The sequence below is a fragment of the Myotis myotis genome, unplaced genomic scaffold (assembly GCF_014108235.1).
Source record: "Myotis myotis isolate mMyoMyo1 unplaced genomic scaffold, mMyoMyo1.p scaffold_m19_p_18, whole genome shotgun sequence".
Taxonomy (NCBI): Eukaryota; Metazoa; Chordata; class Mammalia; order Chiroptera; family Vespertilionidae; genus Myotis; species Myotis myotis.
Genome location: NW_023416322.1, coordinates 4340347 through 4357653, shown reverse-complemented (window position 1 = coordinate 4357653; position 17307 = coordinate 4340347). Strand labels below are relative to the sequence as shown.

General features: G+C 54.1%; 1 protein-coding gene across 2 annotated transcripts in view; it reads left to right on the top strand.

Moving 5' to 3' along the window:
* LOC118673466 (selectin P) overlaps nucleotides 1-17307 on the top strand; it is a 34345-nt gene that overhangs the window by 6159 nt on the left and 10879 nt on the right. Inside the window, exons 2-9 of one of the 2 annotated variants that reach the window (XM_036344308.1) lie at nucleotides 674-764; nucleotides 2882-3268; nucleotides 6154-6261; nucleotides 7021-7206; nucleotides 7898-8083; nucleotides 10016-10201; nucleotides 12236-12421; nucleotides 15843-16028. In XM_036344308.1, coding sequence (XP_036200201.1) covers nucleotides 674-764; nucleotides 2882-3268; nucleotides 6154-6261; nucleotides 7021-7206; nucleotides 7898-8083; nucleotides 10016-10201; nucleotides 12236-12421; nucleotides 15843-16028 — 1516 coding nt within the window. The remainder of the gene's footprint in view (nucleotides 1-673; nucleotides 765-2881; nucleotides 3269-6153; nucleotides 6262-7020; nucleotides 7207-7897; nucleotides 8084-10015; nucleotides 10202-12235; nucleotides 12422-15842; nucleotides 16029-17307) is intronic. The other variant, XM_036344309.1, reaches the window with a different exon arrangement.

Sequence of the window (17307 nt, the reverse complement as noted above, 5' to 3'; positions counted from 1 at the left end):
TGCAACACGACGGAGTTGGGCAAGAAGAGCATTTCTACAACTGACTTACCTAAAAAGATTTTTTTTTAAAAAATTAATAGATTTGAGGAGACCCCAACAGAAGGAACTCATAGAAAACAATACAGGCTACAGATCCAAGGGGAGAGCGATATATCCCAGTAGAAATATATATGTACACATGCATGTCTATGGAGCACTGGACGGTATTGTGATGCATGCTGAAATGGCCACGCAGGAAGGCCAAACGTGGGTCTATAAGCCACAGCCCAGCCCGGCACCACGGTGCTCACAGTCCACGGTGTGGATCAGGCCCTTTTCATGTGACTTCCCATTATCCCTGGGTATGGCACGCCAGTTCCTAAAGGGAGATTATTGTAAAATAATAATGACAGTGTTTTTTTACAATCACATTACAACACGTATTATAGAAGAAAAATATAAATAGCATGAAATAGTTACTCAGTACATATGCGTCGAATGAAGGGAGAAACGACACGGCATTGGTGTGGAGTCCAGCCAGGTGGGACTCAGATGCAGAGCAGCGAGAAACAGGAAGTGGGGAGAGGGCTTGGCCACCCCCTTAGTGGAAACGGGCAGGATGGCAGCCCAGCATAACGGTTCTGGACTGGAGTGCACACGCGCACTGAGAGGACGCTCTCTTTTCTCGTTTCAGGCTCGCTGCCCGAGCGCCACCTGGAACTGGAGGTCTCGGGGCCTGGTCTTCATAGCCGCCCAGCTCCTTCGCCTCGGTGCCCTGCTCTCTGGTAACCTTTCTGCTAACCCTGCACGTGGCCCCGAGTGGTTAGGGTAACTTCTCCAAGTGGGAGAAATGAGGGATGAAAGCCGGTTGTGGTGAGGATGGGGAGCCATCCAAGCCCAGATTCCTGGAAGGAAAAAGGCACCCACCACCATCCCACTGCTAGACAAGGCTTCAGGAAGAACTAGACCGATCCGTTCGGGACCAAGTTTCCCATCCAGCACAGGAGGCCCAGGCCCACGTTACTCTGACCGACCCACGAGTTCCTTAAAAAATATTTCCTTCTACAGTGATGGCGAACCTATGACACGCGTGTCAGAGGTGACACGCAAACTCATTTTTTTGGTTGATTTTTCTTTGTTAAATGGCATTTAAATATATAAAATAAATATCAAAAACATAAGTCTTTGTTTTACTATGGTTGCAAATATCAACAAATTTCTATATGTGACACGGCACCAGAGTTAAGTTAGGGTTTTTCAAAATGCTGACATGCCGAGCTCAAAAGGTTCGCCATCACTGTACTAGTAGGTCAAAGGAAAAGGTTATAGGATATAATATTAATAGATTTGTCTTTATGCCAATGCAGTTGTAAAATATAGGGGCTTTTTTTGTTTGTTTTAAAATATATATTTTTATTGATTTCAGAGAGGAAGCGAGAGGGAGAGAGAGGTAGCAACATCAATGATGAGAGAGAATCATTGATCAGCTGCCTCCTGCATCTCCTACCCCTCACCCCCCACTAGGGATCGAGCCCGCAACCAGGCATGTGCCCTGACCTGGAATCAAACCGTGACCTCCTGGTTCATAGGACCATGCTCAACTTGAACCACGCCAGCTGGGCTAAAATGTAGTTTTTAATAAACATTATGGAAAAAGGGGCCCACAAGGGCAGAGTTCCCTGGAGCTGGTGGAAGTCATAATGCAGGCCTGGCAATCGCAGAACAAAGTCTTACGGCAGAACAATCAGCAAAGGTGTCAGGGAGGGAGGGCCACCAAGAGCCTCACGCGGCAGCAGAGGAGGTTGAGTAGGAAGAAGACTTTATAAACAGGAAAGGGAGCCGTTTCCAGGCCTGATTGCTGATGTCCACCTCTCTGCACGGGAACGGCCCCTGCTCGCTGCGCTCCGCTGGCTGTGGTAACACTGCACCGTCATGCGTGCCCTTCATACGCTTGAAGGGCACATTCTTTATTTCATTTGACATCACCAACAGTTCTTTCAAGGGCATGTTTTAAACGTTCACAAGTGAGTAAGCAGAGATGGAGGAAGTAATTTATCAAAGAGAAACAGCCGCGAGCAGTGGGATGAGTGTACGACTGCAAGCCAGGTCTGACGTCTAACCCGCCGCTGCCCCAGCTGGGGTTTCACAGCCAGGACTTACCGAGCCTGGTAAGGCCCAAGCTCTATGCTTGCGGTAAAGAAGCCAGCGCTCCAAAGAGACCACCATCCGATTCACATTCCACAGGTGTGGACCAGGTCGGAGAAACAGACACTACAGCACACAGCAACAGGGCGGCGGAGGCGGAGGGGAGGCAGTGGGGGCCGGAGGGAAACACCAAGCCTACCTGGGCACCACAGAAAGCCCGAGGGGGAGCGTAGCAGGCACAGGTGGGCGGCAGCCCGGGCAGCAGGAAGAGCAGGTCCCAAGGCCTGGAAGTGGGAGTTCTGTTTGGCTAAGAAATTAAATGTGGTGGGCGATGAGCGGGGCCAGCAGGCAGGCTCCGGGGCCTGACGCATCTTAGTTTCCACGTGAGCAGCTGGGACCTGCAGATCCGAGGCCACCACCCAGACCTTTCACGTGTCATTCAATGTAAATTTGGCAAATGACTTGCCAGGCCCCCTCCACTTACAGAAGGAGGCGATTAGATGACTTCTAAGGTCCCTTCTGATTCTGGTATCTTATGACCCCACGAGGGCATTTTTCTATTGTGGCTTCATGCTCACTTTTAAGTGAAAGATGGAAACCACTCTTCCCCTAAAACGACCAGATTAGACATAAAGAGTCATGTTCGGGGCACTGGTCCTCTGGTCAGGAACTTATCCAGCTCCACAGAGCTGTGCTCATGCTCACGCCCCTGTGGCTAGAAACGCCGACTAACCGGCCCTCCCCCTCCTTCCCATAGAACTAATGAACCAGACAGAGGTGGCAGCGTGGACCTATCATATCAGCAGCAAGGCCTACTCGTGGAATGCCTCCCGGGCATTCTGCCAGAAGTACTACACGGATCTCGTGGCCATCCAGAATAAAGATGAAATTGCTTACCTCAACGAGGTCATTCCTTACTACAGCAATTACTACTGGATTGGAATCCGGAAGATCAATAATAAATGGACATGGGTGGGAACCAATAAGACGCTCACCGAGGAGGCTGAGAACTGGGCCGACCACGAGCCCAACAACAAGAAGAACAACCAGGACTGTGTGGAGATTTACATCAAGAGCCCGTCGGCCCCCGGCAGGTGGAACGACGAGCCGTGCTGGAGGAGGAAGCGGCCGCTGTGCTACACAGGTAGGTCTTCTCTACTCCCAACTTGTGTGTTTAATAAAAACGCCGTCCCTGGTTCGCGACTACAGCCACTGGGTCGGTACCATGGAGTCAGAGTCAGGGACATGAAACAGAGTAGACTGCCAATCAAGCAGCATCACTGAGCACCTGGGAGAATAGACGACCCGGATGAGAGAGAACTGGACTTTTAAAACCAGAAGGGAGTTTGACTCTCATCTGGCCCACCCTTCTCATTGTGTGGCTGATGGACCAGGCGCCCAGGAAGCTGTAGTCTCTACAACACAGGCCCAGAGCTTTTGCACGCTGTGCCCTAGTGCTGTGGTCGGCAAACTGCGGCTCGCGAGCCACATGCGGCTCTCTGGCCCCTTGAGTGTGGCTCTTCCTAAGCCTGAGGAGTACCCTAATTAAGTCAATAACAATGTACCTACCTATATACTTTAAGTTTAAAACATTTGGCTCTCAAAAGAAATTTCAATCGTTTGTCTGTTGATATTTGGCTCTGTTGACTAATGAGTTTGCCGACCGCTGCCCTAGCGGAAGAGAGAGTGTGAGCTGAGAGGGAACTCGGCCCTGGCTCTAGAGACACCGCTGGACATCAGTGTGTTCCAGGCAGAGTGACTAGGTCATGAGGCCATTTCCTGTCAGTGGCACATAGTCCCCATGAGACTCTTCAAGCATCCTTCCATTCCTCTCGTTTGCTGACGAGGAAAGGCCTGGAGCCATGAAGGGACCTGCCCCGGGTTCTAAGCCCCTGATGCTGGAGCCGGCTTGACCCGTGCTGACTTCAGAGCTGTCCTTTCAGTCACATAGGCGCACACACTCTGCTCTGCATTCTCACGAGACAATCTGAGAACGTGACCCAGGTGACAGGCGCTTTATGGGTTCCCCTCAATGACAACATATCTTCAGGTCGGTGGGCTTTGGTGGGGAGGGGGGTCAGGAAAGAGGTGACTGAAGGTGAGATCCCGTGAGCATATTTGGTTCTCACTCTCCCAGTTGCAGACTAAGCAGACATGCACCAAAGCTTGGTCTTCCCAGATCCAGGTGCCCAGTGCCAGGACTGGCGCCATCTTTCTGGGGTGGCTGCCCTCTGGAGGGGCCTCTCCTGCCCTGGCACCTGGGCACATGGGAGGGAGTGCCCAGGGAAGGGGCCCACCGCCAGGAGCAGGAGAGCCTTGGGCATTCTGAAGCTCCTCCCTTAATAAGCCATCTTACAGATGCCACAGTGTGCTGTGTATTTCTCATTTCTCTAGATTATAAGCACCTCCCCCTAGAAGCCCTCAACAATAGGAACAGCATACACAGTCTAGAGCCGTGGTCGGCAAACTGCGGCTCGCGAGCCACATGCGGCTCTTTGGCCCCTTGAGTGTGGCTCTTCCTAAGCCTTAGGAGTACCCTAATTAAGTTATAACAATGTACCTACCTATATAGTTTAAGTTTAAAACATTTGGCTCTCAAAAGAAATTTCAATCATTGTACTGTTGATATTTGGCTCTATTGACTAGAGCTCAGAGAGCCTGGGGAGCCACAGTCAGAACAAAGCTGTGTGCTCTGTGAGCACCGGGCTGCAGGCATTGCTCCTGCGAGGCCCTGGTGGGCCCAGGTGAGCAGGAGGGAGGGCGAGGACCAAGCCTCCTCTACCAGCTACTGCTGCCTCCTGCACCTTCTCTTCACTTTGAACCCTTCCCAGTGCCTCAGTGCAGCGTCACCGAACTCTCTGGTTGTCATGGGAACTCCTGCAGAACCTTGCATGGCTCCTAGACTTAGAGCATCTCAGAGTCGAGAGGAAACAGAGGGATCACCTCGCATAGTGCTCAATGTGACCTATGGGTTTCCTCTTTATTTTTTAAATATAGTTTATTGATTTTTTACAGAGAGGAAAGGAGAGGGATAAAGAGTTAGAAACATTGATGAGAGAGAAACATTGATCAGCTGCCTCCTGCACACCCCCCACTGGGGATGTGCCCACAACCAAGGTACTTGCCCTTGACTGGAATCGAACCTGGGACCCTTGAGTCTGCAGGCTGACTCTCTATTTGCTGAGCCAAACCGGTTAGGGCAGGGTTTCCTCTTGTGGTAGGAACCCAAAGTGGACCAACAGACCGTGCCCAGCTCTGACCTCATCAATAAAAACAGGAATGAAAACATTCTCAGCACTCTGATGGCATCAGTTAGACCAGTAACCCTTCACCTACCGTGCAGGGCACACGCCCTCACAGAGCCTCCTGCGGGAAAGCGACGCTGGCCCTTCTCCGTCCGCCACCTGTGGCACAGACTCGGTGAGGAGGCCGGTGGGCCAGCCGGCCCTGCACCGACCATTCCAGGCTAGTTAGACCTGCGAAACAGCTGCTCATAAACTGTCTGTCCTTGACCGGGAGCAGGGCTGGAACACCTCCCGTGGCTCCTCAGCTCCTTCACCATGTGGTACTGGGCATAGATTTGAAATGGGCAAAAGATGGAAGAGATGGGCAGGTTGGGTTCTGAGCAGGAACTTGCCTGAGGTCACAGGAAGGTCACCGGTAGGCAGCAGAGCCAGGACTTGAGGTCATACGTGTGACTCCATGTGGTTCCCAGCCCCGTGCCGTGACATCTGTCAGAGGTTCCGGATGAACACGGCGCTCTGAGTGCCGCTGGCTGGAAAGCCACAAGCTGTTTGGTAGCACACGGAGAGCTTCTGCCGACCCTTCTCTCTGTGGCTCCCTTTGTCCCTCTGTGTCCACACGAAACGCAGCCTGTTCTGGAGCCACATGGCACCCTCTCCAGGAAACGGGCTGCTCTCCCGGGGCCCAAGGCGCAGTGCCCTCTCACCAAAGCAGTCTCCCCCGAGAGGCTGTGGCCTGGAGCAAGGATCCCACTTTCTCCACACTCTGACCCCTCTGTCTCTGCAGCCTCCTGCCAGGACACGTCCTGCAGCCAGCAGGGGGAGTGCGTGGAGACCATTGGGAACTATACCTGCTCCTGCCACCCTGGGTTCTACGGACCAGAATGTGAATACGGTGAGGCCCCATTTTACCCACATTGCAGTCATGGGCTTGTGCTTTCTCTACCACCTGTCCCTCTGCCCGACTCAAGCTCCCTGAGACACACAGTCTGGGTTAAAAACACTGTATCCAAAGGGAGAACATCCTATATAATAAAAGCCTAATATGCCAATTGTTCAGTTGTCCAGTCAGCCATTCAACCAATCAAAGCATAAGCTAATGATATGCTAAGGCTGCTCAACCACTCACTCTGATGTTCACTGACCACCAGGGGGCAGACACTTCAACCTGTAGGTTAGCTTGCTGCGGGGGGTCTGGCCGATCAGACTGAGCTAGAAGGGCTGGACACACTCTAGTGCACTCTCACCATCCTTCCCAGCTGGCCAACTTCTTGTATCTCTCCCTGGCCCCGATCAGGTACCAGTGAGGTCCCTCAGCCTGGACTGTGCCCTCTAGCAATCTGGGACCCCATGGGGGATGTCGGAGAGCTGGTTTTGGCCCGATCCCACAGGCCAGGCCAAGGGATGCCACTGATGCATGAATTCGTGCACCAGGCCTCTAGTGTGTCATAAAATCTCAAAAGGTTAAAGGGAAGCAAAACAAAGGTGAAGAGTGAAGAGTGAGTATTTCCCTAGATGCAGCCTACACAGGAGCACCAGGCTGGGTGGGAAGCCTGGGGGACAGGGTTAGAGGATTGTGCAAACAGTTCTGGCTCTCAGCAAGCCCGGGCTTGTTGTTAGCTTGCGATGGGAACCTGGAATTTTGTCCCCGCAGTGAGGGAGTGTGGGGGCCTGGAGCTCCCTCCACGTGTGCTCATGGACTGCAGCCACCCCCTGGGCAGCTTCTCTTTCAACTCCCGGTGCAGCTTCCACTGCGCCAAAGGCTACACGCTGGACGGGCCCCGCGAGCTGGAGTGCTTGGCCTCGGGAACCTGGACGAATAAGCCCCCACAGTGTGTAGGTGCGTGCACCCCATTCCTCCCACCCTCACTGACAAGGGGAACTTCGAGGGGAGGAGGAGCTTTCCCTATCGCACAGCCTGGTAGAGAACGCGGCCAGCAGTGGGTGTGGGCTCTGATTGGTGCTGTCACCCATCAACCATGATTGTCATGGTTTGTGTCTGTCCAATGAGATGGCCAGCGTAAGTCTGGGTTCTCAGGCAAAAGCACTACACAGGGGCCTGTCTCCCATTGTTAATTGCAAAGTGGACAGAGTACAATAAGGAGGACGGAGGGGGTGAGTATTATTAATCTGATCATTTTTATTTGCTTCTCTAAAAAAAAAAAAAAAGAGAGAAAAGTAAGGGTGTCTAGCTCTTTCCACACAGCTACTGAAAGTGCCCTCCAAGCCCCAGTCCCCGCCCTGCCTGCCTTTTGGGGAGACAGCTTCACACCCGCCACCTGGGGCGGAAGCTTCACACCTGCCACCTGGGGAGACAGCTTCACACCCACCACCTGGGGAGGCAGCTTCACACCCGCCACATGGGGAGGCAGCTTCACACCCGCAACCTGGGGAGGCAGCTGCACACCCGTCACCTGGGGAGGCAGATGCCCGTCACTCGGGGAGACAGATGCCCCCACCTGGGGAGGTAGGAAGCTGCTGCAGTGACCTGGGCTTCCAGCTGCTCACACGCTGCCTGTGGTTGTTTTTAGCCACCCTGTGCCCACCCCTGAGGCCTCCGGAGCGAGGACGCATGAGCTGCCTGCACGGCGCAGAGGGACCCCCACACCAGGCCAGCTGCAGCTTCGCCTGTGAGGAGGGGTCTGTGCTGGTGGGGCCAGAGCTGGTGCGGTGCACGGCCTCGGGGGCATGGACGGCCTCGGCCCCTGTGTGCGAAGGTGAGCTCCAGGCAGCAGGCATGTTCAAGGCCCACTGCCCCCACCTCCACGGGGCGTGCAGGTGACTGGCCGGCGGTGGAGAAGCTGCCTGCGTGGCCTCAGCCTGACTCTCATCTCCCTTCTTCTCAGCACCTGGGGCATCTGGGTAGGAAGAGAGTGTCTCTAGGAGACTAAGAGGCCGATTTTACTAGAAACAGAATGTGAGTCTCCCTCCCCCAGCTCCCAGCTCTCAAGCAGGTGCAGAAATTTCACACAGTAGGGAGGGTGAGGCAGGTTTCTAAGGTCGAGGGAAGTGGGAGTGAACCTGGGAGGAGCCTGTAGTCCTGAGGACTGGCACTCCCAGGCTCCTGACCTTACAGCTTTGTGCCCCCAGATCTCCAGGTGCTTCCACCATTGCCCTGCAGCTGTGGGAGTGGTCTCTCCCCATCAGCTCTTCTCTCTGTCCCCGGTTGTTCTCTTTAGCGGGGCACTGTCAGCTCCCAGAATCCCCCGCACATGAGCCAGCTGTGTTCCTCCCGTGCTGCCTGTGCATATGATTCCACCTGTAAATTCAAGGCTGGCCGGCTGTCCATTGAGGGGCTGGCACATTTGCTGCACTGGTCCGGCCAGTGAGCTGCAGCCCTGCAGCGGGGAGGGTAGGATGTCCCTGCAGTAGCCCGTCCAGCAGGAAGGAGCTGTGGCCAGTGGGCTGATCAGGGCTCTTACCACTAGCACGGCCTCTGGGCTCTGATGCTGGGCAAGTGGTCAGCCTCTAGGAGGCAGGGTCTCGCATCTGTGGGTTGAGCTCAGATTTGCGAGGGGCTGTGTGAGGATGAAGTCTACAGAAGCAGACAGCTACATGGCGTGTGTCAGTGCCTGGGCACTCGGTCCACCTCAGTGTCTGCCTCTCTTTCCCCTCCCTCCCTCTGGCCTACAGGCTGCGGGACACCGCCCTGTGCTTGACAGGGAGTCAGGCTGTCAGGGCACAGAGGTGGCCTTGGACAGATGAGCAGCACTGGGCAGTGACATACAGGGCTGAATCCGTGCACCAGCCTCACCCCCTGGTCGCCAGGAGGCAAGGCAGGGCAGGGTAGCAGGAAGTTAAAACTGGCTAGTGATTCCCAGGATGCCCAGAGGATGGCCGGCTCTGCTACTGTCTGGACAGGAGCCAGTAGGACATGAGCCTCTAAGGAAGTCACTTCAACTTGGTGAGCCTCACTCTTCTCATTGGTAAAGTGAGAAACACAGGAGGATCTTTGGTTCGCAAATGCTCCAATTCTGTGACTACCAGAAATCCAAGCCCAGGGTGAGGGTGGTCTTTACTCTGAAAAAGACCCAAACATACAGAACCAGCTGGAGATGGAACCACCTCTGGGAGGAAGGGCACGGGGAAGCCAGTCTCTCAGATCCGAGGTCTCCTGGCTTGACTGCGCTCAGGGACCCGGTGGGCTGCACTTGGCGGCTGAGGTCCCATAGGACAGCTTCCTGTGTCCGGAAGCCCAGCCCCTCAGGACCCCTTTACGGGGCTGGATAATAGAGCCAGCAGTAAGCTTTCCTCTAAAAGTCCAGCCTGCTCTGTGCTTCCTCTTCCACAAGTAACGCCAGCAAATACTTCAAGGGCGCCCTTGACCTACCCGACACTGCCAGGCTCTGAAGGACAGACTCCAGCCTCAGGGGGCCGCGCTCCGAGGGGCAGGGTTACAGTCCTGCGCAAACAGCAGGACCGGGGGCTGTGGGAGCAGCTCCGACCCCTTGGTGGGCAGAGAGGTTCTTAAGGGAAGTGAGGTCTCAGCAAGGAGGCCAGGGAGGTGTTCTGGGCAGTTTCCCTTTGGAAAGGGAGGATGGAGGCTCCGAACACTCTGACAACATGGGTAGAAAGATGCAGCGTCTCTGGAGGGCTCTTCTGAGAAGAACCTTCCATGACCAGCTGGAGACCTAACGCTCTCCCTCCAGCCATCGCGTGCGAGCCCCCGGAGCGCCCCGCCCACGGCAGCGTGGACTGCTCCCCGTCCTCGAGGGCATGGCCGTACAACGCCACCTGCCGCTTCCGCTGTGCCGAGGGGTTCGAGCTGCTCGGAGCGGACACAGTCCGGTGCGCCGATGCGGGACAGTGGACAGCGCCGGCCCCGCTCTGTCAAGGTACGGAGACATGGCAGCATCCCTCTGTGTCCCTCAGCCTCTTAAAGGCATCAGCATCTGATGTAGCATGTGCACTGTCATTCATTTATTCATCAGACAGTCGCAAAGAACCTACTAGGTGCCGAGCCTTCTGTGCTGGACCCTAGGGAGGAAATGGGAGCAAAGCCAGGCTCGGGCACAACGTGGTCATCACCGCATATTGTACGAAAGTCGGGCTGCATGGATTGACACGTGTGGGTGGGCGGGCGTGAAGGAGACGGAGCTGGGAGGCAGGGGTGGTGCCCGAGGAAGGGCATGGGACGACAGAAGAATAAAGGACGAGGCATTCAGTCTAGTTCAGTCATTTCCTGCCAACGAGCTTTGGTCTCTCTGGGGCTCAGCGTCTTAGGTAACATGGGGGTGCTGCTCTCTGCCTGGCCTACCTGCCTCACCAGTGGTCGTGGGCTAGTGTGTGTAAAGCAAGCTTAAAGCTGCTGAGTGCTTTGCAAAGGCAGGGGCTGGGAGCTCTGGGCAATTTATGTCAATCCCTGAGTCTGACTTAGAAATGGGCAGCGGTTTGAAATCAGTGTCTTGAAAAGAGGTTTGCACACCCATGTCCATAGCACGTTATTCATAATAGTTAAAATGGGGAAGCCACCCCCGTGCCCATCAGCAGACGAACAGATAAACAAAATGTGGCATAAACATGCAATGGAATATCACGCAGCCTTCAGGAGGAAATTCTGACATATGCCACACCGTAACAAAGCTCTAGGACATTGTGCTGAGTGAGAGAAGCTGACCACAGGAGGACAAATGCTGCAAAGTCCCCTTGTACGAGGTCATAGCGTAGTCAGGGTCGTGGACACACGGCAGAGTGGCCGTTGCCAGGGGCGGGGAGAAGGGGCCGTGGGCAGTTACTACGTGACGGGTGTGGAGTTTCAGTTCGCGATGAGGAAAATCGTTGAGGAGATGGTGGTGGTTATGGTCAGTAGGAATGTCCTCGATACCACTGAACCGCACACTTAAAAATGGTTACGTGGTCAGTGGTGACTTTTATTTTATGTGTATTTTACCACAATGAAAAAATTGAAAGAAAAAGAGGCCGTGGGGGAGGAGATGGCCGTGCACCGTGATGGGGGGTGCAGGAGAGTCATGGGGTGCACAGCAGGTCCCTGCCTGAAAAGCAAAGACACGGGAGCCCTGGACGCACTCATGTCTTAGCCATCGCGGGAGCCACTCTTGCCATCCAGAAGAGACAGCTGTGTATTTATTCTCTCACACCTCCGAGACGTGTCTCAGACCCCCGATGAGCTCCCAGTGTTTCCTGCCCCGACAGTCCAGTCTGTGTCTGGTGCAGAGTGTAATGAATGGCATTACTACCGTCCGTTACGGCTGCTGCCACTGCTATGGCTGCCACTCCCAATAGCACCCAGGTGACAGTCAGGGAGCACGCTAGTCTAACTCCCTGCGGTCACTACAGCCTCTGTAGCATCCACGTGTTCTCTCCGTCTGACCATCTGCTTCATACGACGGAAACCACACTGCAGGAGTGCGGGCAACTTATGCTCTGCTTCTTCGCTTCACATCACACCGTCAGGCACCTCCCATCTCTGTTCAAGGGGAAATACATCCTTTGTAGTGACCCTCTGTGTTCCTCCCATGGGCCCACCATCATTCATTTTCAGCCTCTGATCAGGGGCATTTATATTTTTGTTTTCAATATTTTGCTCTTATAGCTAATGCCATGATTAAACAATCTATGAACTGATGTTTCGATATGCATGTTGATGGCATACTCAGCATAGACTCTTGGGTCCAAACGTATGATATTCTGAAAAGTATGGATACATATTGCTCAACCGGTTAACAATGGCCCTGCCTCTTCCTCAGCCCCCTCGCGATGACAGGACACTTTCTCACTCTCCAGGTTAAGTGCGCCCCATTCAGAAGCCCCTGTTCTTGGCAGGAACTTGGGCCAAGGGGCGGGGAGTGATGAGAACTTGTGTACTGCCGTTTCCTCGCTCCCTCACTCCCTCCCTTCCTCACCCTTAGCTCTGCAGTGCCAGGATCTTCCGGCTCCAAACCACGCCCGGGTGAAGTGCGTCCACCCCTTTGGCGCCTCGAGGTACCAGTCCGCCTGCAGCTTCGCCTGTGCCGAAGGCTTCCTCCTGGTGGGGGCACGTGAGCTCCGGTGCCTGGCCACCGGGACCTGGAGCGCCGCACCCCCCGAGTGCCAAGGTAGGAGGCCTTTCCCACTCTTGGGCATGACCGACATTCTAGAGGGGGTAATGTCTGGCAGCAGAAAGTTGAAATAAACTGGAAGATGCATGAACCTGGTGACTCGGAGGGCAGGTGCCCTGAGGGGCTAGGCGGGCAGCACAGGGCAGGATGCTGGGTGGTGGGCGATGGGGTGGCCCTGCCTGCAGCTTACCAGGCCCTTCAGTAGGCCTTGAGGCTGGGATCCGGCACCAGGTGAACTGTGCTCACTGGGCTGAACCAGCATCTGCAGAGAAGGCCACAGGCCACACACAGCCGAGGCTGATGTCCAGGCTGCACTGGCACCTACCCCAGGGTGCGTGGAGTCTCCTGGTGGCATGGCGGAGGGGAGGGGGCGGGGGCCCAGGTCATATCAGGGTGGAGCGGGGAGGGGCAGAATATACAGTTGCGGGCCGCAGCACTTTCCAGTTCTGTGTCAGATTGCAGAGATAAGCGTAGGATAAGGTGAGAGACAGAAAGAGGAAGAAACTCGTCTGTAGATGCAAGGTTATGCAATTCTCAGAATGAGAAAGTGCACACTCAGCCTCAGCAGGCCCATCTGCGTGGGACTTGATATGAGACAAAGCCATCGTGTCTGCCCCTGTGTGGCACACGGCGGGGTGTGATCACATGTGCTTGGGAACTGAAGCACAGACGGATGCTTTTCACACTCCCCTGTCCTTTTCCACGTAAGGAATCGATTTTTAGTTATATCTATGGCAAGTACTGCTTTTCAAAAGCAATGTTTTCATTTATCAAAGCTACTGAAAATAAGAAAATAGAGAAACATTAAAAATCCTCTCAAATGCCCCCACCTTACAATAGACACCGTGAGCATTCTTGTATGAATTCCTCCACATGGTCCCCATCCACTTTTCCCTCCAGGCAATTAGCATTTTTATGATGCGTCCGCAGTTTTCGTAATAAAATCAAACAGGTAAAATGCTAGATAACTCTGGTGGCTGGCCTTTGCCTTTCCCTTGCACAAGCTTTCAACGTCTGAGTGAAAGCAGGCGGATCTGGTGTTAATGGAGAGGAAACCACTTGCTATTCAGGTCACACACATGCACACGTGCACACACACACACCACTGTTAGCGCAACAGTAAACAAATGCGTGAATGAATGAATGAGTGAATGAATGAATGAGTGAATAAATGAATGCCCTCAGCAGTCTGGGGCCTTCACCCCCAGCACAGTGAGCACCACAAGCCCCCGGAGCCGGGCGGGTGCACAGTCTGAGCTGCGTCTGGAGAGACCCGGTGAGGCTGAGAGCTTGCGCCTCCGCTCTCGTCCTGGCCTCCTGGAAGCCTGGACGTGGCACAGAGCCCACGCGGCTTTGGGGCAGGGGGTCATCAGAGTCCTTCCAGGCAGCCCCAGGCGGCGGGGGCACGGGTTGCAGCTCATATCCCCACCGTCCCGCGTGGGCGTGGAGCAGCAAGGAAGCTGGCATGCACCGCGGCTTCCTGTGACCTCCAGTCCCTTCTGCTTTTGGTGCCTTGTTTACTCTGACCGAACTTTCTCCTCTTGAGCATCCAGTGAAATACCTACGTGTGGGCGGGGCAGGAAGGCACCCGGGGCAGGGAGGCACCCCAGGCGAGCAATCTGCCAGCTGTTGCAATACTTCTTGAGAGCCTGTTATCTATTTCCCTTTTCAAGGCCGGCCCACCCCTGAGCCCACCCTGGCTGCCACAGGCTCGGCCACAGAAGAGCTGGAAATGGGCTCCCTGGCACCAAGGCCTCCCTGTTTGTTCTTATAGATGACAGGTTCCCTTCCCCCCCACCCCCCCACCCCCCACCGGCGCGCATGTACACACACACACACACACACACACACACACACATACACACACACCCTGAGTGCAAATGGGCTTTTCAAGTGGCAGAAAATAGATAGGTTTTTTGATAAGTCCATCAGATTAAGGGGAACGTAGTTGAGAGGGGAAGGGATGAAGGGAAGAGAAAGGTGCAGAAAATGTTGTCAAAACTAAGCAGTTCAAGTCGGTGGCTGGAGAAGGGTCCTCTTGCAGCCGCACATCCCCTGCCTCTGCTCGATAGCGCCCCCTGCTCCGCCGGGTCAAACAGGGAAGGATGCCGGAGCATGCAGTCTCAGTCTTCATCTTTCCCATCAGCACGCTCCATCTGGACTTGGTCATCTCACTAACTGGCAGAGGGATAGCCTCACCAGCTGGCAACATTCACATACAGTGTTTTCACCCTTGACCCTTGTGAAAATCCTGGGACCCATGGAATGCCATTCTCCACATTTTTAAGGTAAAGCTTTGAGGCTCAGAGAGGTTAAGTGACTTGCCCAAGCTCACAGAGCATGATCTCCAACCAACCCAGCAAGTCCCCAGCACCTCAAACTCCATGTGTACAAACTGTGGCAAAGTCCCAGGAAATCCTATTTACTTCCTTTTGCAAGTGAGCAGGTAGAGTCGTTGGAGGCTGGCCCTGGAGAATGAGACTGGGGGGAGAGCTGCTGCAGATGGCCATTTACATGAAGTGCCCCCTGTGCGCCTGTGGTTTTTAGATTCCGTTTTCATGCATGCTTTAATGAACTTGCTTCATATAACTGCTATTCCCTGCAAGGCAAGGATTGTTACTTTCCCATTCCGTAGACGGAGCAACTGAGGCTCAGAGGTTTATTTCCCAGGGACACCTTGCTAGTGAGTAACAGCCAGGATTTGGGCCCAGAGTGTGTCCACCTCTTGGCTGGGACAGGAAGCTTGAAGGGGAGGAGAGTGCTTCAGCCCATTTTCCTACTTCCGGTCTCTGTCCTTGTTTCTGGGGAAGGTCGGCAGGTCAGCTTCTGAAGAAAGTGCTCAGGAAGCAGCCGCTTCCGCTCCTGACCACGGGCCGCCGAGATGACAACGCTGCTCTCTCTTCCAACAAAGCACCGCTCCCTCTCAATCACCAAACGCTGCCCTTATGTACTAAGAACACACACATACTCACGCACATTCACACTCATACACACTCACTCACACACACTCACTCACACACTCACACTCACACACACAGTCACACACACTCACACACTCACACACACACACACACATTCACACTCATACTCACACACACACACTCACACACACACTCACACAGTCACACACACTCACACACACTCACACCCACACACATTCACACTCATACTCACACACACACACTCACACACACACACTCACACACACACTCATACTCACACACACATACTCACTCTCACACACACTCACACTCACATCCACACACCCACACTCACACGCACACACTCACACCCACACTCACACTCACGCACACACTCACACCCACACTCACACTCATACACACACACACACACACTCGCACGTGCAGATTTTGGGTTGCAGTTCTAAAACACTTCTCCTCCCCTCTTACCCTGGCAGCCATCACCTGCACGCCTCTGCGAAGCCCGCAGAACGGAACCATGGCCTGCGTCGGCCCCCTGGGAGACTCCAGCTATCAGTCCACATGCCAGTTCACCTGCAATGAGGGGTTTTCTTTATCTGGACCCGAAAGGCTGGACTGCACTCTATCTGGGCACTGGACAGGTTCCCCACCAACCTGTGGAGGTAGGATCACCAACCTGTGTTTTCTATGGCTTCTCTCTTGGGCAGAGCCATAGAATGATATTTATGTAAAACTGTCTTAAACTAAAGGAAACACACTTTCCACAAAGCCTGTTGATCTCTAGACCAAGGGCAGCTTCTCTCTCTCTCTCTCTCTCTCTCTCGGAAGATAACTTCAGTTGAACATTTAGTTTTATAGTGTCCTCATGTCAGTATGGCATTCGATGTTTGCCGCAGTTCTATGTTCCTCCCTTACAGCCTTTCTCTACTGCACTCTCCACTCCTTCCTTCCTGCGTTCACCCTTCCTGAACACAGCTGAGCCCGACGAACTGACGTCAGGGGTGGCATCATTGCATCTCGCCCCTCGGGGAGCTCAGGGCCTGGTTACTGCGCACTTCTTTCTCCCCCACTTCTCTGTGGAATACAGTCCTCGGGGCAGGCACTGCTCCTTCCTCATCTCTGTGCCCCGGCAGCAACTAGACAGAGTGAAAGTGGGGGTGGGGGTGGGGGTGACAAATTGTTGTTGAATTGAGCTGATCATTCACTGATAAAATTTATTTAAGCACCAGTCCTACTGAGAGCGAATTAGTGGAACCATCAAAGGCGGGGGCTGGATCTTGCCAGCCTTTGATTTCCCCCCAAACAGCTGGCATGCAGTGTACTCCAAGGCAGAAACATACTGACTTATTAATTCATAGGTCGCGTTACTTTCGAAAGGTACCATCGTGCTGATTGGTTGCTCAGTGTGCTCAGTGATCGTGAGGCCAGAGGGGCTATTTGCCGCTGTGTACCCAGAGCCAGCTGCTTCACAGGCGTTACCACAGTCAATCCACCCAGCGGTCTTCACACGGCTACGTTTATGCCCATCTTAGAGATGGAGACACTGAGGCCAGGAGAGACTAAAGGGCAGGCCAGGGGCACATCGCCAGGAAGTGTGGTGCCAGCATCTGAAGCCAGGTCCGGTCCTACCAGCGGGCTGGTGTTTCCCGCCCTGCACCACGCTGCCCCCCAGGGGCAGGGTGTCACACCTGGGCCGTCGCCTGTGAACTTGCTCTTTGCCACCCCCCTCAGGCTGCAGTTATGGCTGCTGAAGTGAACTTGAGAAACAGCAGTGCCTGGTGGTCAGATGAGAATGTGTTGATAGAAACTCATTGTTAGCATTATATGAAAAACACTAAGATGCTATTTATTCTTTCTTGTGGAATGGGCACTAGATTAATATGCCAAGAGCTGCGTTGTCCTCTCTGGCATCACGTGCCATTTTAGAAGGTCCTGTCACAC